General features: G+C 35.7%; 2 protein-coding genes across 3 annotated transcripts; one reads left to right on the forward strand and one right to left on the reverse strand.

The window, feature by feature from the left end:
- LOC137392894 (X-ray repair cross-complementing protein 5-like) lies at positions 1-13,707 on the forward strand. Of its 2 annotated transcripts, none has more exons than XM_068079254.1 (19): positions 1-74; positions 999-1,112; positions 1,304-1,487; positions 1,569-1,617; positions 1,882-2,037; positions 2,267-2,449; positions 2,674-2,788; positions 2,866-2,998; positions 5,554-5,729; positions 5,932-6,066; positions 8,524-8,690; positions 9,282-9,339; positions 9,522-9,715; positions 10,461-10,560; positions 10,666-10,732; positions 11,633-11,757; positions 12,764-12,857; positions 13,280-13,413; positions 13,584-13,707. In XM_068079254.1, the coding sequence occupies exons 1-19, from the start codon at positions 72-74 to the stop codon at positions 13,596-13,598; spliced, it is 2,202 nt and encodes a 733-aa protein (XP_067935355.1). In that variant the 5' UTR covers positions 1-71; the 3' UTR covers positions 13,599-13,707. The 2 variants fall into 2 exon arrangements, with proteins under 2 accessions (XP_067935355.1, XP_067935362.1); XM_068079261.1 differs by having other exon boundaries at positions 9,303-9,339.
- On the reverse strand, positions 13,476-26,149 carry LOC137392908 (stress-70 protein, mitochondrial-like). The gene is made up of 13 exons (XM_068079273.1): positions 25,973-26,149; positions 25,632-25,690; positions 24,508-24,777; positions 22,029-22,227; positions 20,436-20,542; positions 20,041-20,296; positions 19,187-19,396; positions 18,817-19,044; positions 18,236-18,340; positions 18,015-18,132; positions 17,568-17,755; positions 17,161-17,301; positions 13,476-14,027 (listed from the first exon to the last, which is right to left on the reverse strand). Exons 1-13 carry the CDS (start codon positions 26,054-26,056, stop codon positions 13,920-13,922), a joined length of 2,073 nt encoding a protein of 690 aa, XP_067935374.1. The 5' UTR covers positions 26,057-26,149; the 3' UTR covers positions 13,476-13,919.
- Between the last annotated feature and the right edge of the window lie 951 nt (positions 26,150-27,100).

Consider the following 27,100-nt stretch of genomic DNA (forward strand, 5'->3'; position numbering starts at 1 on the left):
TTGTAGGGCTATCTTGACTGCATTGCTTTAAAAAAAACGTGATATCAAGTGGAATGTGCTTTCACTGAGCAATGGTAAGATTTTAGTATGCATTCCTTTCCTTTTATTCGCAAGGGCGTAATCTTATTGAAAGGTCTTATTGAATCATGTTCATGTGAGGCAAGCTGTTAACATCATGTTATGTAACAGTCTTTTACATATAAACACCAGCTGTTAGGCCATTTGAAGTATTAGTCTTGTAACTGTATAAAATATGCATGTTTGACCACACCTTGAAAAAACATCAAGGTTTTCGACCAGTTATTTGAGGATGGCTGCTTAATTTTAAAATACATCAGCATTGGTGAAAATGGTGGTGCTGGTATACAAGCTATTATTTGGTTTTGGCGTTCTCCCAACAATTTGTTTAAAAAAAGTTAATCATTGAACTACAATTATAACAAATTGATGATAATGCTTTGGAGTAACGTAATCCTCAAGCGTGTCATTTTACTCTAAACCTAACAGAAATTAGGACTTGTTACTTTCTAGCTTTTTGTAGCTTATTCTTATAATTTGTCCACATGAACAAATGATAAATGTGTATCAATCTTCAAAGACTTCGTTATAATCAATTTATTCTTCATTACTATTGCAAAGTGGATATTTTATAGACGAAAACACATTCGGGAAACCCATTATTAACCAGGCTTCAACAAGATAATTCAAGTTCCTCTTATTTCTCAGTCGTTAGCTAAACAAATAAATCTCACATTTACTGTTCCATATAATAAGCATAGCAATATCTAATACTATGCATGCCTACATAAAGATTTGCCGATATGTGAGTAGGGTAGCGTCTGTCATCCTATCGAGTTAAAAGGCTACCAGATAGCTCTTTATAGTATTCTCAGATGGGTAATCAGAATGTGTCAGCACCAAATATTGTTGGGCTATATTCTGTGGAATTTTGTTATTGGAGTTTACCTATTTGTCAACTAGTCAGAGTATATGTTTAGGATATTGTTGGTCTACTCCTTGATGTTGGTCCTTCTATGGGCCATGAGAATGAAGATGGATCCTCCGACTTGGACAAAGCCAAAAACATTCTCAGCCTTTTCGTTCAACGAAAGGTAAGTTCTATTATTTACATGGTAGTTTAATTCATATTTTTAGCTTTTCCATTTATAAATGGTTTACTGACCTGAGTATAAAGGTAACATTTGAAGGATCAAGTTTTTGGCAACATTTTGCATGAAAACATCCTACTCTACGAAAACGAATTTTTTTATAAAAACTATATAGTCTGTTATTATTGTGGCAGATATTCAGTCAATCAGATGACAGGCTTTGCTTATTCTCATACGGGTCTGATGCAACAGCCAATGAACTTGCTACGGACACGGACTATCAGCATATTAGTATGGAGATGGACCTGAGGCCGGCAGACTGGGAGTTGTGCAGACATATCCAGGGAGAATTAGAAGCAACCAATCATCGGGCAGACTGTATCCTTTTTTCAAACTTTCTATCTTTGGCAACCACAAATAGAACAACACGGTCTACTTTCCTTATCCAGTAATGTTTAGTCCTCGATGCATTGATAGTTGTTTCTACCTACCTCATGAATCAGTTAAAGTAAGTACGGTGCTTGCCTGTCATGCAGTGCATTTCTATCCATGTGTCGATAAGAAAACTAATGTTTAGATTCATTTATAGACAATGGTGCAACAATTTAAATTATTTAACCAGCAGAAACTCCTCAAGCTGAATATCAAATTTCCATTTTCTCTCATTTCTTGAACAGCTGATTCTAAAGTTTTTTTTAGCCAATAGGATATTAAGCATACTTTTTGCACTTGTGTTACTTCGTGTTGAATTCTGTTTCAAATATTTTTACAGTTCAATCACCGATAAGAAACTAAAAAAGAAGATGGACAACGGGAGACGAATAATTATGATTTTGTCTAACATGGACAACCCTGTCAGGTCGGAGTCGCAGGAGCTAAAAAGTATTATCCAGGGCTTGAAAGAAAATCAAATAGAATTGCATTTTGTGTAAGTTGACCGAATATTACAAGGACCTCAGACTATAAGACTAAGTGATTATTTTGCTATGATGTGTTTCCACCGATAGAGCTAACCTTGTTGATTTGTGGGTAAAGTCTTTTGGAAGAATAAAAAGGATTAAAGATTTTTTTGTAATAAAGTCCCTAGCAAAGCTGCAATGTAATCAGTTTTGTCTATTTCTTTCCAAGGGTTGCTTATCAGAAATTATATTTTTCAGAGGTCTTGCGAGCAGTCAAGATAGTACCACAGATCCTGACACCAGCCAACCAGGAACATCAAAGGATGTACCTGATCGACCCCCTGATGGTAATGCAAAGCCCAAAACAGCCAATCAGTCGAAATCCGAATCTATTGTTCAACAGATTGTAAATGAATTGGATGGATGTGCCTATGACTTCAGGTAAGAAGGTTTCATCACCTTGATGGTCTAGTTCTTGGTGTTGTGTGAAGAGCCTCTCTGATCATAATATGGGATGCAGAAGTATTCCAGAAACTGTTGGGAAGACAAAATTAAAGAAGGTGGTAGATGTTTGGAGATGGACAATATTGGGGGAAGGAGGGAGAAGAGGAAGTTATTTAGACATATAATTGTCAGCTTGGTAATTCTACCGATATTTCCTACAGAGAAGCGTTGGCTGCAGTGTCCATCTTTGAAGGCAAAAAAAAGAATTCAATGGCATGGAATCCTGACTTGGTGATTGGTTCTTCTGTACGAATTCCCATATCTGGTTTTAAATGGGTAAGTTTAAGGTGTGAGTTGGGTTTTTGTAGCTATTTAAACTAACGTGACAATGAGCAGTAAGTGTTCCTTGGCAGGTGACAAGAGAGGCCCTCCCCTCTTTCAAGAAATGTTCGGTTCGTAATCCTAACGAGGAAATTAAGAGAGAATATGACACATTCCTTCCTGACGACACTAGCACTGAGGTGGACAAGGAAGATATCATTAAAGGTCAGCTAGTCGGGAATAAATTTTGTTGAACAGAGAACAGTAATTGGTTTCGTTCAGTAAACTATATCATCGTGTCATTCTGACATCTAGAAACTACCTTAGGACACTTATGTATTCGCGGCATCTAACTTTCGCGTTTTCGCGGTGTCATCCTCTCGCGAAAGTTTCATGTGCGAAACTAAACTATCATAATAAACGAGCGAAAAAGCGAAACTAAATAGCTTTGTTCATTGATACTTTAGAATGGAATTTTATAACGACATTTATTTTAACGTTTTTAACGACCACTATAGCATCGTTAAAATATAAACCAACAAAATAATTTGACTGTCAAAATTTATTACGTTATTATTTTGCAATTAATTATGATTATTTTCCCATTACAATGATTTATAATGATAGGAATTTGATGTAAATGCACACGCGTTAATAGCGTTTGCTGGGGACATCAATCAATGCAGTGAGCACCGTGTGTCGAAAGAAAATAAGACACATGCACTGACACTCGCAGTACTACACAAGCAGCATGGCTCTGGAAAGGTTTGGATTCACCACTGACACCTCTTCAATAACTTGTAATTTTTTGAGATTTGTTTTGTTTTAAGTGATGTGACTGACGAGACGTTTTTAAATTAAAATAGGCAAAACATGACCGCAGTTAAAACGCTCAGAAAAAAAGACATCTTTTTCTTTTGAGCGTTTTAACAAAGATCAATTTTGCGGATTTAATTTTAAGTTCATTCGGAGGCTTTTACACTTTCGATGGGACATGGCCAAGCGGGTGTTTGATAAAACTTAATCTTCTGCAAACCTTTATAAAAGTCGTTAACAAAAATATTTTGCCTCTGATGATGATAATAATGATGCCTAAGAACTACTAGAAGTTGATGTTTGTCTCTATGGCTTGGAATGAAGTGATATTCTACAGCGATAAAAACCGCGTCCATGGCCGTTGGGCAAATAACTTGTCGAATAAATGATGTTGAGGTCGAGTTATCTGAAGGAATTTATCATTGCGTTGGAACTGACAAAACAAATCTGGTCGAGTTGACCTTGTGTTTGAGATGAAATGTTACATTTTATCTGAGGGCGAGTTATCCGAGTTGGACTGTACTTACCGTAAAAAATTCCCAAAAAGTTGGGGCGGCTCAGCCGGCCAGCTGCCCCAGTGAAAACGGGCCTGTTGATAGTCCAAGAAACAAATGGCAGCAAGCGATCAAATTGCATTATCGACCTTGCCCACACCATTCTACCTGCGGTTCACAATTACAAACTAGTAGCAAATTGAAATTTTTTTTATCGGTTAACTGAACCTGAGGAATCTAATTATGTTTGTTCCACTGCATTTATTTTCACATCACTATATTTTCGCACTCATCAGAGCTGCGAAATTAAGTTGCTTCGAAATTTTACTCTGTGAGCTACTCACGAAACTAAATACTAGCGAAATATAAGTGTCCTAGGGTAGTAAAACTGATAAGGAACTGTTCAACCGTTTTGTAGACATCTCAATAATAAAGTGAACAAAAAACGATTTAAAAAATTCCTGTGTTAGTTCACAAAGTAATATTTATGTTGCCTTTCCCATTATGTTCATAGGAAGACAAGTCATAGAATTAACATAAATGATAATCGGAGTTCAGTATTTAGTAAATGTCAGCTATTCTGGCTATAGCTAATGGCATCATAAATGCAAGTCTCTTGGGAACCAGAATTAAACATAACTATTTTATTGTTTATCATTTTAATGTGTTTGGTATTTACCTGTTTTATCAAATATGTGATGATGAAAATGACATTTAAAGCATGCCACGGCAATCTTTACTATCATCTTTACCACAAAAAGAGCCGTGTTTGTCCATCCGAAGTCACGCTAAGTGCGTTAGGAAAAAAGATTGTGCCTCCCAGGAATTGAACCCGGATATCTGGCTATGCCAATTGTACAGCCAGATATCTGGTACAGTTAGTGCAGTTAGTAGCATACCTGGTTGCAGCAAGGTATGCTACCAACTGCACCATGGGACCACCTTGCCGCGTCGAGGAATAACTGGGCACATAGTGATTACACGTGCTAATCTCTCATGGCGCACGGGACTACCACCGTACTGGCCTTTACTATAATAAGAGCCGTGTCTGTCTGGATCCATGCTAACTGGGTTGGGAAAATACTGTACCGCACGGGAATCGAACCTGGATATTCTGATTCCCAGCGAAGCACACTACCATCTATGCCACTTCAACCACCTTTCTACATCCATGAATGATTGCGCACATAATTATTACGCATGACGATCTCTCAAGACACAAGCGACTGCCAGCGTCTCAGTGATATATAAGATATTCACTTCAATTAATGGACACATTAGCGGCATATTACAAAGCATCTGGTATGTGGGTGCAAAGCTTCTTAAAATTAGTAAGGTAGGCATTTCATTTGCATTCTGATTAGCCTAGTTCCTTCACAGTGAAATTTTTTTTGCTTTTCCAGCTACATTGGTATGCAATATTTTTATAAATATTTGCGAAGAAGCTAATTATGTTATACTACTTGATAGGATATCGCTATGGCACTGACCTGGTGCCCTTCACTGCAGACGACATGGCAAACATGAAATATAAGTGTGACGTGAGAGAGTTCAGTGTTATTGGATTTACTTCCTCCTCCAATATCAAGCGACACTATTTTGCTGGCAAAGACACCATGCTAGTTCTTGGCAGGAAGAACAACCAGGTTCAAATCTTTTAGTAGATGTTGTATTGTAGTTGAGAGCGTACTTTCTTTCTGCTGCAGAAGATATGATGCCTCTAAATCTGTTCTTATGGCTGACCATAATTACAAAGATACAATTTGTGTAGTCGGATGATTGTCAGCGCTGAAGCCTGTTTGCTAATACTGAATATTTTTGGTGAATTACGAATCAGACTTTTTCCAGGAAGCTGCCGTGGCAGTGTCTGCGCTTACTCAGGCCCTGCAGAACACAGACAGCGTTGCCGTTGTTAGGAAGGTGTACAGCGCAAATTCTAGTCCTACTATAGGAGCTCTTATGCCTGTGACAGATGGAGTGCAGGTAGCTGATACTGTTGTATGCACTTGTATCTATTCTATGGCATTCTAGTACTTCTACCTGCTGTGGAAACTGAGTGGTTAAAATGAGTAGTTAAAACTAGTTGGTTTGCCACGCTTGATCCAACTAAAAACTAGTCTCATATTTCCCTATACTCTTAATGCAACTACTAAGTAAGTTAGTCCAACTATATGTTACACAGAAAAGAAGTTTGACCTGCTTTGATTTTTTCCAAAAATGTAAGAATTATAACATACTGCCTCACAGACGTAGCTTGTTATGCTTTATTCATAAAACATCTTTCATCTAGACTTGGAAGATTTTTAATCCTATTTTGAGTTTTAATTCAATTGTTAGTAATACCATTGTCCATGCTATTGACTGCATCACACATACATAACGGCCCATGACGGCAGCTTGGAAGTGCAAGTAGAATTTTAATATTGAAACAAAATGTTATAACTCTAGACTTAGACCCAATATTCACAGTTACCGTAAAACCTCTAATCGAACGCCATTATACTCTATTTTTCATCCCTTCTTCTATAGTAGTGGTCAATTAGAGGCGGTGTTCAAATAGAGGGTGGCGGTGTATTTTTCAAATGGTTAGATAGAATTTTCGAAAGATAAATTTAGCCCTATTACGGGCGAAGTGAATGTCGCCTATATTTTGCTCTTTTTTCCCGGTGGACCGCTATTAAACCTTTTGGATGCAATAAATCTGCTAACTTAACTCCAACTTGCCAAAGATCTCTCAATAAATATGCATCGAGAAACCAAAACCGAGAAATATTTCTACCAATTGGTATCTATTGCTTGCAATTGACCTGCGATGATATTATAGCCTGTGTCCTTCTTTGTAATTTGTTGGCATTTTCAATTTTTACTGCATTCTAAATCTTAAGACATTTTATTTTATATCTCTATTTAACATTGTTAAATAAAAGCTCATTGCACTCATCGATATGTTTGCTACAGTTTGCAGCCAAAACTAGCTTTGTATGTGCAATAGAAGTGGTGTTATGAGCATGATCCATTGTAAGCCGTGTTGAGATTGCTGCAAGGATGCTATTAAATAACATGCTGTAAATATGCATATTTATAAGTTATATAATGATATTCTATCAAATGATACAAATATATATTCATGAACAAGTGACATAAACGAACCATGCTTATATTACATGCTGAAACAAAAATTAACGGTTTTAACATAAAATATTTTCATCGTTTGCTCGGATAGCTGCGTTTTGATTGTAGCTTTTGATGGAACGAACGTCTTCTAGTTTTCCAATACCTTCCACAATATTTTCTGGCCTCAACTTTTCTTCTGCATTGCTTAACTAGTTGATATTAGCGTCCGAACAATTTTATGGCAGAGCAAAACCTTTACGCGCTGCATTGAGCACAAACCCAACGCGTAAAAGTTTGCTCGCTAAACGTAACCTTTGGCCCAAAACTTGCAAACAGTTTGTATGTGCATGTTCTCCGAAGTATTAAGACCGCGGTAAGGAAGGAACTACTTTAGCCTGAAACAGTTAGTAATTATTTTTATGGTGTTGTTTTCAAAGTTCAGCTAGCATCGTAAATTTAATCCTTTTTTTATATATGTACATGTACTTCGAAATGGAAAGACCACGTTAAACAAGGAACTACTATTAGCTTGAGACAGATATTAATTATTTTTGTGATGTTGCTTTCAAAGTCCATCTACCATCGTAAATTTAAATCGTTTTTCATATAGGTACATGTACTTCGAAGTATTAAGACCGCATTGAACTACTATTAGCCTGAGAACATTATTAATTATTTCTAAGGTGTTACTTTCGAAGTTTTAACGAGAGATGGACAACGAAAGAATTGATTGTTATTAATGTAAACGATTCATTATTAATACGATTTTGTGAACACTTTTCTACTGATCCCTTGATGTTATGGGTTCATAAAGATCAAAGATAGTCAAAGTGGCGGTCAAATGGAGGTGGCGTTCAATTAGTGAGTGGCGGTCTATTTTTCAACCCTTCTCTCGTAGTGGCGGTCAAATAGAGGTTTTACGGTAGTATGTATCTATATTAGTTTAAAATTTAGTGCCATGTACATAAGCTCTAGTTGGAAGCTTTTTAATCAGCATATGAAGCAATTTATCTTATATAATATAAGTGAGGTCTACGAGGTCGAAAGCCCCAAAATGTGTGACTACTGAAAGAATTCATAGTTGAAATATTGTAATTTAGACAGCTCTGATAAATTATTTTTCTATGACAGCAAACAAGAGCAAATGAATGAATTATTTTATGAAAGAAAATAATAGTAATGAGAATCCTCAAAAAAATTTCATCTTCAGCTCTTCCACAAATTTTCATTTTTTTCTGTTTAATGGTCGTCAAATTAAAAAATTGAACATCTTATACGTTGCATGGTGCTTCTATTCGCATTTTGAATTCTTCCTCGCTGTTGAAGGGATTATGCTTTGTTGAACTGCCTTTTACGGAGGACATGAGAGAATTGGAGTTTCCTTCTCTTTATACTGAAGAAAATGCGGATGCAGCAGAAAAAGGACCAACAAAGGAGCAACTGAAAGCAGTGGATGAGCTGATCGATGCAATGGATATGTCAGCCATTCCAGAGTATGTCTAACTTTTTTTTATAATGTCTCACCTGAGTGTAAATTTGTCTTGTTTGTGCTAAGGGTGTTTTAGTTATGTTATGATATATGTGGTTAACCAAGTGTAAGTTCAAGCATTATTTCTCTAGCATTAGCCTATTAGTAACATTCTGCAGCCGGGGTATGTTCGTTAGATTTGAAAGAAAACTTCTACCATTCACTAAAATCAGTTAGTTGCTGGAAATTGGAAGTTTCCCACTAATTAAAAAGTTTCTGGATATTTGTGGCGCAATCAGTAAGTGCGCTTGCAAGGAATAATTATGTGTAAGGTTAGTGGCATTCCTTATGCTTGCATTCTTCATACATGTTATACTTAGACGTGTTTGAGGGCAAGAGCCAACCTCTAAAACCTGTTCAGCGTGTCATGTCAATTAGCTGCATTTGATTTCATAGTTGGTATCGTTTTGTAGATTTAGTATGAATCATCTTCCCTTTGTATTTGGAGAAGATAACTCAGTAATCTAGTAATCATTTGAGAGATACAACATTATGGCAAGATGAGTTTTATTAGTTAGCATTGCTGATCATTCCTTCAATTGTATATCTTTTACAGAGGGAAACCATTTGAGACAAGCGATATTGCCAACCCAACGTTACAGCGTTTATTTCAGGTCAGCTATCGGTCTTTCTCACACAACTGTTTTATGTTAATAATCTTCAAAACTGCATTGGTCCAAATTGGTTGTTGCTTTATTGTTTAGTTGGAATCACCATTTTATATAATGTATTTTGCAAGTTTTCAGTACATATATGTCAATCGTTCATGCATTTATCTTCAATCATACACTTGTAGGTGCTGGCAGCGAAGGCAGCTGATGAAACATGCAGTTTACCTGAACTATCGTCTGCTATAAGCAATGCGGTAAATAACACTGCATACAGTTCTCGATGGTCTGACAGAGAACAAGAAAACTTCACCCAGCTCTACAAACTAGAGAAGAATGAGAAGTTAACGAAAGGTGGTGAAAATAATCTCTACAAGGACAGGTAGGACAAGTGACTGGAGTAAATAAGAATTTGTCATGTCATAGATTCTTACTATTCTTAGCTGGTTCTTCTACTTGATATGTTTTTACTAGTATGTTGCCTTATAAGTACCACTAAGTTAAGTTAAGATGTAATATATCACTGCTAAAAGTGACAGCATTAAAATGACGATAAAACAGACCCGTAAGAACAATAGACATGGTTTTATTGAATGCGTGAAGTATATTTGTGAAAATATTTCGATGAATGAGGTTGCATGAAAGTGTAAACGGAAACCATCTCTCACAACTACGCCACATTTGAGCCGTTTTGGAAACAGAATTCAAACTACGGCGGCCTCGTGTGGCTGCGATTAACTGTTAGTTTTTGAGTTTTAAAGAGCTTGTAATCGTATTCCCACATATTTGGCACCTACAACACAACAGAGTAAGACATGGTGAATCTTTTGATACCAAATAACTGTAATGTGAATTTTGTTGCAAGTCAACCTTTAAATATAAAATAATTGAGATAAATATGTTCTGTGTGTTTAAAGAAGAACGTTAGTGTAGACACCCAACCCACACTATTAACCATTATACAGATGGTTCCACTTTTTGCATTGGCCAGAGAGTTAAGGGTTTAACTATTTCAGTGTCTCTCTGTATCTGTCTGCAATGTATTCACAATGGTTGTGATCAGAGTGCATGCATTGACTATAGTCTTTATTATACGTATATATATGTATATACATGTATGTGTATAGTAATGTGACTGACTCCGCACACAACCCTGCTGACAAGGGAGATGGTGAAGCGACAAATCTAACTAGCTTGCGATCTTTAGATGAAGACATTCCAACTGAGGCGAGTACTGTCTACTTTATTTTCATAGAAAAATCTTCTAATTTTTTCTTAAACTTTAAGCCTATTAGATTACCTGTTACAATTACCTTTTACCTCTTCATTTAGGTGCGAAGCATTGCTCCTGTACAAGATTTCAAGATGATGCTAAAACAGCCAAAGTTAGTTGTCTCTGGTAGGTCTCATTTTATGTGCACTCGATATAAGAATGGTTGAGAGGTGATCGAAATGTCGCTTCACCATTTTCTTATCCATTTATTTTGAATAAAGCATAGCCCTGGCAAGTCTAAGAATTTTGTGAACGTAGTTGTAGAAAGACAAGTTTATGATGGAGTAATCACTTTAGAATATGCATTAATCATTTGGCATGCTTGCACATTATCAGTCGCGCAGGTCAATAACAGATGTAGATTACTATGAACTAGAGTCGCTAAAAAATTGTATTACTCATTACCACTCTGTTTTTACTTCTGATGATTTCAAATAAACCTAACTATAGTCAGGCCAACCAATCTTACTAGCTGCGCGGTTGTAGGCGCCTTGCTATACCACTGTTGTAGGCACCTTGCTATAGCACTGTTGTAGGCGCCTTGCTATAGCACTGTTGCAGGCACCTTGCTATAGCATTGTCGTAGGTGCCTTGCTATAGCACCTAATTTCTTGGGATATGCTCTGCTTACCCTATCATATGCCTCTCTCTATCATTTAGAGCCATATTATATTGCAATGCTTCAAAAATGAGAAAAGTTTGCTTCTATTAAATTTTCCATTTTATTTTTGCAATACTTATTAAATACTTGAAAAAAAAGTGCAACAACTTGGATTTCTAGCTATGCTCTATGTATGAAAACAATTCAATCATTTTGCTATATAAATGCATTCTTATATGAGTAACTGTACTGGCAACAGTCAAGTGTGTAGACTGCAGTATTTGAATATACTGTTGTCTAGAAGGCAGACCAGGGAAAGAAAATATAATTTAGTTTGAAGGTTATAAAAAAATTTTGACACACAGCATTTGAAACGATTTTCTCAATTATATTCATGTCCATTATGGTATGCAATAACCTTGTAGCATTCAAAAGTATGGCTGAAAGAATTCTTCAGCTTGTCCAGGATTCAATTGGTGAAACACTATACAACAAGGCTCTAGAGTGTCTGCAGACCTTCAGAGCTGAGGCTGTGGCTGAGGATGACGAGGTATCAGTGAGGCTTCGCTATGTTGCACGTTGGTCAGGGAGGCCTTTTAAAGAAGCTTTTTGTTAAAAACTCATTTCCCAGTTTAAATGCTAGTTTGATTTGCACAGCTAGAGAAGCATAGACTGTTGCTAGGCAACCACATAGCTTATGTCAAGTAGTTCATCTGATGACTATGCAGTCAGAAAAATAAAGGGTCGTTTGTAGATAATTTAGAGCTCAATATTGATAGTTGCCGTCAGTTAAGCTAATCTACAAGCTACTACGCATAGAACAATGTCATAAGCTGACCTTGACTTGTGGGCCTGTTTTCTGTTAACATTGCTATTTCTTGCAGTCAATTGAAATCCGGCCATGAAATCTCAGCAAACTAGTCTGGATAAATGAATATACAACTTTAAACTTCACCTCAATCAATTTGGTAGTCTCAAATATTTAGTATGCATACATTTGAGTCAAATTTAGCTGGAAGATATTTTTTTGAAATATAAAAATGACTGATTAGTTTGCCTGAACTACTAGTGACTATTACTGTTGTACCCAGTCTGAAAAGTAATTGAGGGTTTATATGGATTTCAGAAGTTTATATATGCATGTGCTCATAGTCTCTATAGAACTACTGCTCCTACTTCATATCCACTGCTGCTACACTTTAAATAAACAAGTCAATCTTGGTCATTGGCTTTTGTTTCATATGTATGTATGTACATCATCAACAGCTGTTTTGTGTAGGTCCTTAATATTTCGTATCTTACTGGAAGTGTGCCATTACACATTGACTGCAAATTAAACCACATCTAGTTGGTAGTAGCTATTACAAATAAATCTGTTTCAGCCTAATACAGTCTTCAGTGCATTGCATATTGATCACATTCCTGTGCATGCTTACTGCTGGTAATACAGATTTATGTCCAAGATAAGAAATGGCTATATTGATGCTACTAGTGGTCTATATCAATGCAGCATAGTGCACTGAGTATGGATGAGTGAAGTTGTTTTGTCTTTCTAGGAAATTCTGAAAATAGTGAATGATTTTCTGTTATCAATGAAGGCTCTGTTGGTAACAAAGGGACCTGCTGATTTCTGGCTGCTTCTCATCAAAGGTAAAAGCTGCTCACTTATCGCACTGTTGGTCACATCCAAGTTTCTATTCTCTTCAGTACATACTCGTAGTGTTTTTAAGATGCTGTATTCCAAGATGAAAGCCATAACAATCCAGGAGTCTATTGAGAACCACTGCTTGTTGTTAGCACTAGCTCTTCAGTCACAGCAGATTTTAGAAGCATACATGTAACTCCTGGAATACCATTCGCTGCTAGAGTATGGTAACCCATGCACTCATGTTTGAATACAGATGGATTAAGTATGTTATTCAAAGTGTAGGTGTTCCTCTATAGAAATAAAAAAATCCTTTGGTACTGGTTTATCCATAATTGTGAAGGTCCATAAAATTTTGCACAGGAGAGGTAATTATAAATATTTAAGCCATTTGCATTGTTTTCAAAACACTCTTTGTTCATTGCAGAATCCATCACATTGATAGACAGCAATGAGGCCTCTAACAGCAGCATAACCTCGTTGGAAAAAGACAAATTCCTAGAAGACAAAGGTGGTGATAAGGTAGAACAGGAGCCTGTACCGATGGATGATGATGATTTGGTCAGTATAATTTGCAACTATAAAATATTAACTTCAGTTGATATAGAGCCGAGTATGCATTTTATTGACATTTCTCTACTGTAGTCTCTGATTCGTGGACTGATACACCGGATAATCTGAATGCTGTACGAAATGAATGGATCATTTATGATTGGATTGTTATATTGTAGCTGGACATGATGTGATCCCAAGAATGCTAGAGTCGAATAAAAGAAGAAATCCATTGTTGTACAATCCATGTATATATAGAAGTTTTGATAATTTTAAATACATTCACACCAATCCAATGTCCTTATATTCTTCCGTTTGTCAGCAAATCCTCATCGGTGGGATTTGCATTGAAGTTTAGTTAATTTTATGCTAAATCATTTGTCAAGAAGAGTATTGTTCTAACAGACAAAACCTTATCACACAATTTACATAATTACAAAGTTACTTCGCAATAAAATGTTAAGCATATTGCGTGGAATAATTTTGGCAGCATCAAATATTGTTTAGCAGTGATTTCACTTGCTCTCTTTTTTCTGTTGCTCTTGTTCATTGTCATCTTGCGTAGTCTCTTGAGTGGATGTGTCAGATGATGAGGATGCATTTGATTCTCTGTCAGCAGCCATCTACAACACACCACCATGTGGTATAACAGAAAGGCAAATGATGTAACACTAAAAATAACTAACACAGTTATGTTGTCCACCTGAACAAAACAATTTTTCAGATGGTTGATGCAGTTTGTTACGTACACACAAAACTGTATGTGTGTAAGCTCATGAATGGAATAATATACCATACTTTTTGGACTATTGGCCGCTACTTTTTCTGATGTTTTGAGCCATGCGGCTTATAAGGGTGCGGCTATTCTGTAGTTTTTCAAGGCTAGGGCGCATCAACCAGAATCTTCGGTTAGTGCACCTCTGGCGGTAAAAGAAAATACGAAACAATGCCTAACGGTACTGCTCCGTTAGGCACTAGGTTAAATTTTTTAACGCTTTCTAACTTAAAAAGCGTCAATTACTAGTTAAAATGAAACAGTGCCTTTAAGCACTGTTCGTTTTAACTAGCAAAGTTGCAGCCGTGTTAAAATTCACCGTCCTGAGTTCTGTGGCCTATGCAAAGGTGCTGCCTATGTATTGTTTTATTATCGTTTTTTGAAAGCAAAGCAGATGCGGCTTATATAAGGGTGCAGTTAATAGTCTAAAAAGTACGGTATCCACGAAATATATTCAGTACTAGCTGCATTACCTGCCTACAGGAATAGATTTACGTGCAGCATAAGGTTTATTGAGAGTTGTCTTTCATACTGTAAAACAACTCCAAATATGCAGTCTACTGAAATTGTTGTCCTGATCAGAGTATGCATGCACATATACATGTCAATGTTGGGGAGAACAATGGAATTTTGCAATTTGTCTTAAAGCTAGATGCGTGTAAAATCTAGTAAATATTCTAGATTCATGTGTCTAGATTCATGCATCTGTTCATACCCGTCTATGTTTGCAGTTGACGATCGCGCACTTCTGCTGCTGAGCCCCCGCCTCAGCTGACCAGTTTTTACCTGCCTCGCAGTTGACAATCGCGTTCTTGCACTCGCCTCGCAATCAATCGGCCCGCACCCGCCTCGCAATCAATTGCCTTGCAATCACCTCGCAATCAATCACCTTGCATTCGCAACCAATCGTCTCGCACTCGCCAACTCATTCATCCGGAAAGCCATGCCTGGAGACTCTCACTGTACTCGGGGCGAAAAAGGTCTCACCGCATCCCCGAGTAACGCCACGGCCCCAAGCCTAGCTGTGCTACCCAGCGTTGCCCGGGTAGTAAAATAAGTCTTTGCACAGAAAATTGATTTGTATTTAACATATAACATCATTTGCCATTCTAACTTTCAAACTACATAGGTAACACGAGAAAACATGATAGGTAACCTATCATGAGAAAAGTGGTTTGTGTAGTTGAAGTAATTTGAGAAAATAAAAACAACTGTAAAGTTTATCAAACTTTGTCAAACAACTGTAACTTTCAAACTTCATATCATGAGGAAAAGGTTTTCTGCCAGTCTAATAAATTGAAAAAAATAAAACAATTGTAAAATGGATTAAATGTAAATTTCAAATAATTAGCAAGTAATAGCTAAATTAAGTCGGCTTTGCAACAATTACAATAAAAGATGATACGGTAATGATACAATTAATACAAACTAAGAAAACAAAATAAAAATCATGAATATGTTAAATTAATAGTAGCAATTCTCGCATAAAAGTGTATGGGTATAAAAAGGTTACTGTCCCACCAGAAACTATCCATCAATTCTTTGAATACGACGAGACTAAAAAATATGACAGAATATCATAGTATTTTGTATTTGAAATTTTATTAAAACCATGCCTGCCAAAAATGGTTGAATAAAAGAATAATATTAATAATGAAGATTGGAAACTAATCAAGTAATAATAACAGTGATAGGAAAATCAATAATGTTTAAACTTCAAACACGATACTCAATTTATGTTTAAAAGAATGCAAGTTGAAATAATAACAACGATGAAACAAACTTTACAAAACTTATATTATAAACTTCAATATCATAAGAAGTTTATAAATGTAATAAAATAATTTAAATTTATATATCTATATATATATTTCTCCAAGTATGTAAATGTATGTAAATATAAGAGAGTGGAGAGTAACTGATACTTGCAATCTTACACGATAAATCTTACAAATGTTTGTTGTAAAATGTGAAATTAATTACGAAAAACTAACGGGTTGGGTTTAACAGGAAAGATGTGTAAGCTAATACATCTAGCTGTACGACCCAGCGTTGCCCGGATAATAAAAAAACTGAACAGAAAATTGATTTGTATTTAACATATGACAACATTTGCCATTTCACCTGAAACAACTGTAAAGGTTTTCAAACTTACTTTGTCAAACAACTTTTAAACTTCATATCATGACAAAAAAAAGGTTTCGTGCAGGTCAAATAATCTTTAAAAATAAAACGACTATAAAGGGTTTAGATGTAACAGTGAAATAATTAGCAAGTAATAGCTAAATTGAGTCTGTCTTGCTACGATTACAATATGAGATGATTCGGTAATGATACAATTAATACGAAATGAGAAAACAAAATAAAATTCGCGAATATATTGAATTAATAATAACAATTCTTGCATAGAAGTGTGTGTATAAAAAAGTTACTGTTCCACCAACAGCTATCCATCAAAACTCTGAATGCAACGATACTGGTACGACGATATGTTATGTAAAAATAAAATATTGTAGTGTCTTTGTCAGGTCGAAGGTGAGAGAATCTAGATGTTATTCCTACTCGAGATAATACAATTGTCCGCGTGAAAAGTGGTGACCTTAACAGCGATTTAGCAATTGAACCCAGAAATAGAGGTTCACAAAAACGGCATCGTGTTTCATAGAGTTAATAAAATTTAATCGCTTAATTCTAATATCGAGAGAGTCTATTGTCAATACCGTTTTGCCGAAAACGAATCAGCCCTAATACGTCGAGGAGAAAAAAAGCGTCGCATGTCATCAAGCTAAAAGAAAGCCATAGAGACGTAATAATTACGTCATTTTTGTGTAAAACGGCAAACGACGAATAGAGGCTCACTAACCGGAGATTCTCATTAATGCGCCTTGGATACCTGGTAACGGCTAATAGTCCGAAAAGTACAGTACTCTATAAGGCGGACAGACAGACGATTGCCGTTTATATAGTAGATTAAAGCAAACCTTTTTGTATGCCATTTCAAATAGTTTCAGTGAATCCTTTTGAAATTCGTCAGCAGCCTTCTTAATATCCTCTGGTGCATGACTGTCTTTGTTGGCTATCATCTCTTTCAACTTGGTGATTTCCTCTTTTAGTTTGTTATACTGTAAAGTAAACAACCACCTATACAACGCACTAATAATATTAGAGACTCAGCATACTCTCAGCAGCCTTCTTAATATCCTCTGGTGCATGACTGTCTTTGTTGGCTATCATCTCTTTCAACTTGGTGATTTCCTTTTTTAGTTTGTTATACTGTAAAGTAAACAACCACCTATACAACACACTAATAATATTAGAGACCCTTTAAAAGCCTGTATTAAGTAAGGTATTTTAACCAGACTGAACAATACACCAATGAGACACTAACTTCATCTTCTGGCAGTTGTGATCGGAATTCTTCCATCTTGCTCTCTGTGTCGTGGACCATGCTCTCAGCATGGTTCATTGTTTCCACCATTTCCTTTCTCTTTGTATCCTCTGCAGCATACTTCTCAGCATTCTGGATCATATTTTCAATGTCATCTTTGCTAAGACCTCCTGATGACTGTATCACAACTGCAACAACATGCAAACAAACCTTGTAGTACAGATGACATCAACTAGTCCTTTTAGTAGTTGTCATCAACTGAAGGCCAAAAAAATAACTGCATAGCAAGTAGAGAGGATGCAGCAAACTAGATATTGCCTGGTTGTATTCAGATGAGAATCAGCCCAGCGGCTTAAATTAAATGGCATGTTCTGGTTCTCAAATCGATCCTATGTTCCTAAATTTTCTAAAAAACTTGCTATTCATTAATAGAAAACGGGTACTAACTTTGCTGTTCCTTGCCAGTGCCCTTATCTCTGGCTGAAACATTGACAATACCATTGGCATCAATGTCGAATGTCACTTCAACCTGAGGCACACCCCTTGGTGCAGGTGGAATGCCAACCTGAAAATAACAATAATATGATTAGGCACATACCAAGTGACAATTGCCAAAAGACAATTCTAGAACAGTTAACAGAGGGAACTGTTTTCTTTTATAAACTCACTAGCTGGAATTGTCCCAACATTTTATTGTCTGCTGCCATTTCACGTTCTCCTTGCATCACTTTGATCTCCACTTGAGTTTGTCCATCTGCTGCTGTGGAGAAGACCTGCAATAGTCAATAGTCCTGACATCAAAGCGGTCATTTGAAAAAATAACACTGGAATAATATATAGAAAATACAAGACAAAGAAAACAATGTCATATTATGAAAAATTAAATTTCCAGTCAAATACTGCTTCACTTCAGCAGAAATAAGCTGCATCAAACTGCTAAAGATTAACATATAAGCATTGACTATAAAAAAACCAACCATTTAAAGTTCGCTGGTTGATATATTTGCAGAGGTTTTTTAGTTGATTTTATTAATAGAAGACTTACCCGATCTGCAAATATTACATTAAAATATTGGCATGCAAATCCTAACGATTAAAAAGTGAAGAACAATGTGGTTGTTTAATTTAGTACATGGAAAAAAGCATGAAATAGAACAGTTTATTTTAAAGTAAAACTATTAACCAAATCACCGATCTGCTGAAATGACTGGCTAAATTCATCAGCACGATAAATAAGCTGTGTACTGACCTGACTTTTCTTAGTGGGAATAGTGGTATTTCTCGTAATAAGTTTAGTGAAGACTCCACCAAGTGTTTCAATACCAAGGGAAAGCGGAGTTACATCCAATAAAAGGACATCAGTGACATCACCAGCAAGCACACCCCCTTGAATAGCAGCCCCCAAGGCTACCGCTTCATCAGGGTTAACAGACTTACTAGGGCTCCGACCAAACACCTCTTGAACCACTTGCTGCACCTACGGGACATAAAACAGTTGTCTATATTGAAATGAGAGAATAGACATAGCCAAGCATTACGATTAACATATTGAAATCCAGCACATACAGAATATTGAAATGAGTTTTCAAATATTGACTCAATTATCTCCCCTCACCAACCTTTGGCATCCTGCTCATCCCTCCAACCAGCAACACCTCTCCGATATCACTCTTTGAGACTTCAGCATCTTGCATAGCTTTGTGGCAAGGAGCTATCGTTCTCTTTATTAATGACTCAACAAGCGACTCAAACTTGGAGCGAGTCAGCTTCATGCTCATATGCTTGGGGCCACTCGAGTCCATTGTAAGGTATGGTAGGTTAATGTCGGTCTGTAAACAGAACACATGACCCATGACCAAACCTGATTATAAACTAACAGTCCCAACACACTGATTGATTTCATCAGCAAGAATCAGTTAATTCAAATCTTGCTCTAGACATACGATGACCGATTTATCTCGGTTCAGCATTCCTCGTGTAAAAAGTGGTATGTAATATTTTCCCTTTGAAACCAGTTGCAAAGGTGGAGTTGAGATCCCTTCGAACAGTGGGTCAGGGAATGAACAACTTCTCTCAATCTGCTAAAAAAAGTCCACTTCATTACTAGAACAGCATCGCTTTGACTTTCTGGTCGAATTAGGTTGGAAAAGGTTTTAATGATATTGGCAAAAACTTTAGGAAGGAGGCGGAAACCGATGGGTAATAAAATTTTAGTGATGAAAAAGTTCAAGTTAAGTAAAATATTTAATACCATAAAAACCATAATTGAATGCCACCTCTATTGGACCGTCACCTCTATTGGACCGTCACCTCTATTGGACCGTCACCTCGAGAGAAAGGTTGACAAATAGAGCGCCACTCCCTTAATTGAACTCCACCTCCATTAATGTCGTATGGCGAGGGCACACTGTGCTCCATAGGCTTATTAGTTATTATGAATAGTTAAGGGAGAAATTTGTTCAAGACAAGGTACCTGCAATGATGATGAAAGTTCACATTTAGCCTTTTCAGCAGCTTCTCTCAGTCTCTGCAAAGCCATTGGGTCCTTAGTCACATCTATTCCAGAATCCCTTTTGAATTCGGCAACCAAAAATTTTAGCAGTACATTGTCAAAATCCTCACCGCCGAGGAAGGTATCGCCATTTGTTGATTTTACTTCAAAAACTCCCTTCTGTATTTCCAAGATAGAAATATCAAATGTTCCACCACCGAGGTCATAAATAGCGATTCTAAAACGAATAGGGAGATTAATTAATCAAGTGCATATTTTTACTATATAGTATAATTAACAAACAGTAGAAGAAGAAAACTTGCAGCATACAAATTCTTAAACTACCACCGACAGAAAATTGCACAAACTTCACTCACATCTTATCCTCAGACTTATCTAGACCATATGCCAAAGCTGCTGCAGTCGGCTCATTGATGACTCTCAAAACCTCCAAGCCAGCAATCTGTCCAGCATCTTTAGTTGCCTGTTCATACAATATCGAGGTGTTTGTGAAAATGAACAAAAAGGAATATGCCTTCAACAACCACCAGCTAACTTTCCTAAACCATCAGCTTGGTTTTTCATAACATCAATAGTTAATTGGTTGGAGCATCAATGGATGATATGATTGGAGATGTACATGTTTTTGACCACATAATATTACAAACAGACCCAATGCTAATCACCAACCTTTACGATTATATTTTTATCTAGATAAAAAATAACGAAATGTGTAATTGCTACATCTACTGCAAACAGTCTTTACTGAAATACTACATTTTTGTACTTGCATAGTCACTGAACTTAACATTATAGCAACAACACCAGCTATATGTGTGGAACGAGTGAAAAAAATAAATCTCAATAACAAAAGAGTGCTCTTAACATCTACCGCAAATCCTTCAAGTGAACGTCACCCTTATTTGGCCGCCACTATGGAAGGGTTGAATAATAGAGCGCCACCCTTTTATTGAACGTCACCTCCATTTGGCCGCCACTTTGACAATCATAGATTTTTACGAACCCACAATAGCAAGTGATCACTAAACAGTATCCACAAAATCATACTAACAATGACTCGGTTAGTATAATCAAGAACAATTAGTTTTTCGTTGTTTCTGTTCATACCCAAGTCCGTTTTCCAACTTGAAAGCTTTTCGATTTTTTAATTAAAACTGAACCACTGAAATAATTAATAACTGTACCAGACTAATAGTAGTTCCTTGTTTAACGCAGTCTTGATACTTTGATGAATGTAAAAAATGGCTTACATTCACAATGGTATACGAACAAATAGTTTTAAGCTGAACGTTGTGCTTAGCAATGGTGCTAAAAGTTGATGATTTGTATGGAATGCAACTCCTGAAAGTTTTGATCTGCCCAAAAACTTGCTTGGACGCTAATATTGACTAGTTCAGAAGTGCAGAAGAAAAAATGTGGTCAGAAAATATTGTTGAAGGTATTGAACAGCCAGAAGATGTTCGTCCCATCAGCAGCAATCTTTGATCGAACGCATCTTCAACAGTTGCAACAATCAGAACGCAACTGGCCAAGCAAATGATGTTGATAAGTTTTGTTTCTGCACGTCAATTGTTCTTAAATATATATATTTGTTGCATTTGATAGATTATTATTTACCGTAAAACCTCTAATTGAACTCCACTTCTATTTGAATGCCATCTCCATTTGACCGCCACTATTAATAATAATAGGGAAATGGTTGAAAAATAGAGCACCATGGCGTTCAAATAGAGGTTTTACGGTATATTTCATTAAATGTATAATCTTCTCACAGATGATGCAAGGTAGTAGGTTTGTACATGATGTTTTAATTGTTTACATTTTAACTGATGACTATTTTTGATCAAAGCATATGATACCCTCATTCAACGCAAACTAAAAATGGAGAATAACTTGGCTACTATACTTTAAATAATAATTACTAAGGCATCATAGGTCAAAACACATACTTGTCGTTGTGAATCATTAAAATAGGCAGGAACAGTCACGACAGCATTCTTCGCAGTGCTCCCAAGATAGCTCTCTGCAGTTTCTTTCATCTTCATGAGAACAAAGGCACCAATCTGACTAGGAGAGTACATTTTACCGTTGGCCTCTACCCAAGCATCCCCATTTGAGGCCTTCACTATTTTGTAGGAAACGTTTTGCCTAAAACGTGCCAAGCAGTGATACACCATAGAACTTATTTTCAAAATTTGTGCAACACGAATATTTCAATATGAAGAACAATCTTGCAGCAATGTACTGGTAAGCAAGACAGTTGCAATACAAGCTTCAAGAAGCGACCCTTACATATGTAATTCTGAACCAATAATAAACTGCTTTTAATTATTGATAAGACAATGATGAAAAAATGTACTGTTCACAACTTTATGAAAGTTTTGAAAAAAACATGAACACTTACAAAACTTTCACAATAGTTTGCTAGGTCTAGTATATTGAATATCAAGAGATTAGAACGTGTGATGACTGTACAGATATTATAGCTCACTTTCACACACAAATCATGGCATTAACACACATGATTTATGTTTTCGAGTTGTGGTAAAAAATCTAAATTTCTCTTCGCAATTAGTAATCATTTTCCTTCATCTCTGTATTTCGCTTAAGATATTTTTCCAAAGAGCGCTGCTGATCTATGCCACGCATACATTTTTAGCGACCTCTCATTGCAGATAACAATAAAATATATGCATGAAACAAATTGTGAAAGATAATTTTAAAAAATATTTAATTCTAACCATAATTCAAAACGTTTTTACTTCATCCCACAAATTGCCAGTTTATTTTAAATTTTTTACTATTCTGGGAAATGTGTTTTCCTTCTAAAATGTGAATCCTGTCTAAAAACCATCCTAAGCTATGTACACCTACGTGAATACTACCGATTCTTTGACTAAAAATGAGTCAAAAAATTTTAAAAGCGTTTCACGACATCTGATTTGCATAAACTGTGTAACTTCAGAAATATAGTACATGTAAATCAGCAAATTTGAATTCCTCGAAAAACAAATTCTAAACAAGTTTAAACTTTCCATAAAGTAAATACATTCAAATCTTAGAATTGTGCACTCTTGAACAATTTTGAAAAAATTTAATGCTTACAAACATGAGTGATTTGTAAACAAACTACACAAAAACAAACACATTTTCCTTGCAAAATACTACCATCTGTAGCTATTGTGAACCGTTTAAAAATGAGGTTTGTAAATATTTCATGATCATATTAAAGGATCATATATTGATGATCATATATGCAGAATTATAAAAATGATCTAGTGAAACATGATTAATGATTAATGAAAGTTCAACCAGAGCAAACTCTGAAATCTTCCTTGTTACTGAGCAGAATATTTCAAGAGTTCAAACCTACTCAAACATAGTAATTTTGCAATTACATTTAAAATCATTTAGCAAACAGCAAAGTTTTTGCATAAATTATTAATTTGTTGCAATTTATACAATCATAAATTGAAACTTAGCAAAAAGTCTATCACACCACATATGACTGACTATAAATAATATAATAGCTTAACATTTTAGACTTATATGTACTGTCCTAATTGACACCTCCAAACGCATTTGTTGTTTAAATGCAATTATTGATGTAACTGATCTGTTGCATTTTTTGCTGTTTCATTATCAATTTTTGGTATTGTACTTTAACCTTTAATGTTTTCGATGTTTTAAAAACAAATCATACAAAATGTTTACTTTTTGTTATTTTTTTCATCACCATAAATAAAAAATCTTTTGACAAAAATCTACAATCTACCCATTTTTATTTATAGTAAGCAGTATAAGTGCAGTTTATGTTGTAAAATGTTAAAAAAATACTTAACCGAAGTTGTTTTCACGACTTGAAACGGATTAAAATTTACATACATTAATTCTAATGGGAAGTTGTTTCGGATCTCGAATAATTCGGTTTTCGAACAACCTTCTGGAACGGATTATGTTCGAGAACCCAGGTTCCACTGTACAAACATTACATAAAAAATTGCAAAGATGAATAATTTGGTATATTGAAGATATTAATTAAAAATTTCACCTATTGGCAAGTGAAAAGTGAGTGCCTTGTTCAGGGCTTTCCCTCATACTATATTGATGCACTGTTCGCATCACTGTTCTCAGAGTAGTAGTAGAAGAACAGGATCATAAAAAGTGAAAATAATTATCACAACAAATTGTTGCTATACAAATATCCTAACTGCCATTTCGTAAATATGCACTAAAATACCATGTTTACATGAATTTAAGGTGTTATTGAGGTAAAAGGTAAAGCTATTACAAAAAGACATGACAAGATTGTGAAGCAGTATAATGAATTCTCCTAAAACAAGAGACACCTTTGTACCTTCCAAGCATGAGCAAATTTATTCTTTACTTTTACGGAGAATGATGACAATCACTAGTCGTAATACTTACATGTCTTTTTGAATTTCTGGGTCATCAAATCGACGACCTATCAAACGTTTGGTAGCGTAAAACGTATTGCTGGAATTAGTGACAGCTTGCCGTTTCGCAGGCATACCTGCCAACCTTTCTCCATCAGCTGAAAATGCCACCACAGATGGAGTTGTACGATTTCCTTCGGAATTCTCCAAAATCTTTGCACTTTTACCTTCCATAACAGCAACACAAGAATTTGTAGTGCCCAGATCAATTCCAATGACAGATCCTTTGACCCCGTTGGAACTACAACATAAGAAACGCTTGCAATCAATTTTCAAGCCCGTTTTTCTATTCTTTACACTGTTTGATATACAGAACATAGAATCGCAACTTGTTGCAGTCAAGAAAAAATGCAATACTAGCATTCATGGCTGACTAAAATGGTAGAACCATTAAAAATATAATTTCAAGTTAAATTGTAACTTATAACTGAATCTTATGATCATTGTTTAATAATGTTATGAAATTGCATGTTTGAAGCTAAGGTAGCTGATCCACATTTCCATATAAAGTGATTACAAATGCATTCAATGATGAAAAAGTCAAGCTTGAGCAGTTGGAGGGAGAGGAATAAAATATTGTAGGTATTAGAGGGTTCGATAACGCCAAACGTCGTTTATTGTGAGTAGAGCTCTTTATTTGAATTTTGAGTATGCTGCTCATATAATCTTTCAGTTGATATGTCAACATGGGTGCTACATGTGCAAATTTCTTCATGCTTCGTGTTAATAGTTTCAAGGTATGTGACTTACGCAGTCTGCATTCTGATGAGTCACTCCAGTCAATTTTACCTGCCGCTGACTTTATGAACTAAGTCGTGTTACTGGTACAACGCTTTGAATGTCAGCAATGTCAGATAATTACAAATTAACTTTTAACAAAGGCGCATAATCTCAATTTTCAACTGTCCGAGATCTATATCAATAGGTCAATATAGACTAATACGACGTCGTCTTATGCCAACTGTAAACACCATAGTTTACTTTTAAAATCACAAAATTGTTCCACACATATTGCCTACTCATAGCTACTAGATAGACTCACATGTGTCCAGTCATTATACCTAGAAGATTACATATGTATAAAATATTACTTACTATAATCTGTGAGAGAAAGAAAGGTCTTTACTGAGGGCATGTCGCAAAATACTTAGTTTCTAAAAATACATCGTAACAGCAAGATAATTCCACATGTAATAAGCGATGTGCATAACATAATATGAGACGACTATGAAAAATCGGAAACCACAACATTCTGACACTGCTCGTCGATAATGCAATGTAAGCACATCTTTATGAACATCAATTTAATACGTAAGGCACGTAGACACATCATAGTACAGTTTGCAAAACAATATATTGCGTGAGCATCACTGTGGTTAATCTTGGTGAGCATTTATAGGAAGAACACTATAATAAAAGAACACTGCCGTACTTACATTCCCGTGAGCACGTGTGGCTATATGTCTTTGCAACGGTAAACAATTAGGACAGTGAACAGCGATATTCCTTAGCGCCAACATTTTGCTTAGCTTATTGAATTTAGCCGAACCGGTACAACAAACTGCGCTGAACGGTGTGATCGCAACAACTTCTAGTCACGCTGGAAGCTTCGAGAGTGGCGTGCTGCTGATGTAAACCGAGCATGCGTAAACCGGCAGAGCATACACACGGCAACAGTAGAGTACATATTTCATAACTCCATTCCATTTTGAAGTCGATCGTGAGTTCTGGCAATGACCTCTTCGCACTCTTCATTAACATGGTCAAGTTTTTTAAGCGAAGATCTATTCAAATGCAAGTTTGTTTACTCTATGATTGATTACATTGGATTTTAAATCAGAAACTATGAACCAACATCCGGTCTAACATTTCTGCCAAACTATGTATAGCTGTGTTTGTTGCACGCAAGATACTATTTTGTACAAAAATATTAATAGGTTTAGTTGCTTAGTTTTCGCATATTAATAATATAAATAATAGTTTAACCGATATGCTACATATATTGATGGTATAAATGTCATCAATTACACTCTTATTACGTTACTATTAACAACAAGACCGAGGCATTATAGTTAGAAAATATGCTATCAATATAGATTTATACCACAATTTACATGCTTGCGTATAAAATCGAGTTAACTAAGCTCAATTTTTTTGTTATTAGTTTTTTTATAGAAACCTGGAATTTAAAACAACGGCCAAAATGTAAAATTTTAATGCTTCTCTTATGTGCTTGCCTCACTCTTCCTTTCTCGGTGTTATGAGTTAAGTTTACTACTATATAAGTTTAAAAGTTGTTTACAAGTTATCTGTGCTTACCTTGACCGAAGTTGCCGTGGTCGTATTTTTGGGTTTTTGCAACACTTGCACAACAAGCTGTATACTTCAAACACATTCTCCTTAATTGAAGTATATATATATATAATTCATTTCAGGTGTTGAGCGCAAAAGCAAGACTTTTAGTCATTCCTCAAATATTTGATGAGTATCACACAAAATATATAAGCTTCAACTTATGTGCTTTTAATGCTGTCCATTGTTCTAAAATGTAACGAAACTTATAT

Source organism: Watersipora subatra, chromosome 1, assembly GCF_963576615.1.
Source record: "Watersipora subatra chromosome 1, tzWatSuba1.1, whole genome shotgun sequence".
NCBI classification, from domain to species: Eukaryota; Metazoa; Bryozoa; class Gymnolaemata; order Cheilostomatida; family Watersiporidae; genus Watersipora; species Watersipora subatra.

Coding starts and splice junctions, on each gene's coding strand:
- LOC137392894 (XM_068079254.1), top strand. Junction 2,789..2,865: donor CCATATCTGGTTTTAAATGG/GTAAGTTTAAGG, acceptor GTTCCTTGGCAG/GTGACAAGAGAGGCCCTCCC. Junction 10,561..10,665: donor ATGAAGACATTCCAACTGAG/GCGAGTACTGTC, acceptor CTCTTCATTTAG/GTGCGAAGCATTGCTCCTGT.
- LOC137392908 (XM_068079273.1), bottom strand. CDS start 26,056: ATGTTGGCGCTAAGGAATATCGCTGTTCACTGTCCTAATTGTTTACCG. Junction 20,543..22,028: donor TTAATGATTCACAACGACAA/GTATGTGTTTTG, acceptor TTGTATGAACAG/GCAACTAAAGATGCTGGACA. Junction 18,341..18,816: donor TTCCCACTAAGAAAAGTCAG/GTCAGTACACAG, acceptor TGACTATTGCAG/GTCTTCTCCACAGCAGCAGA.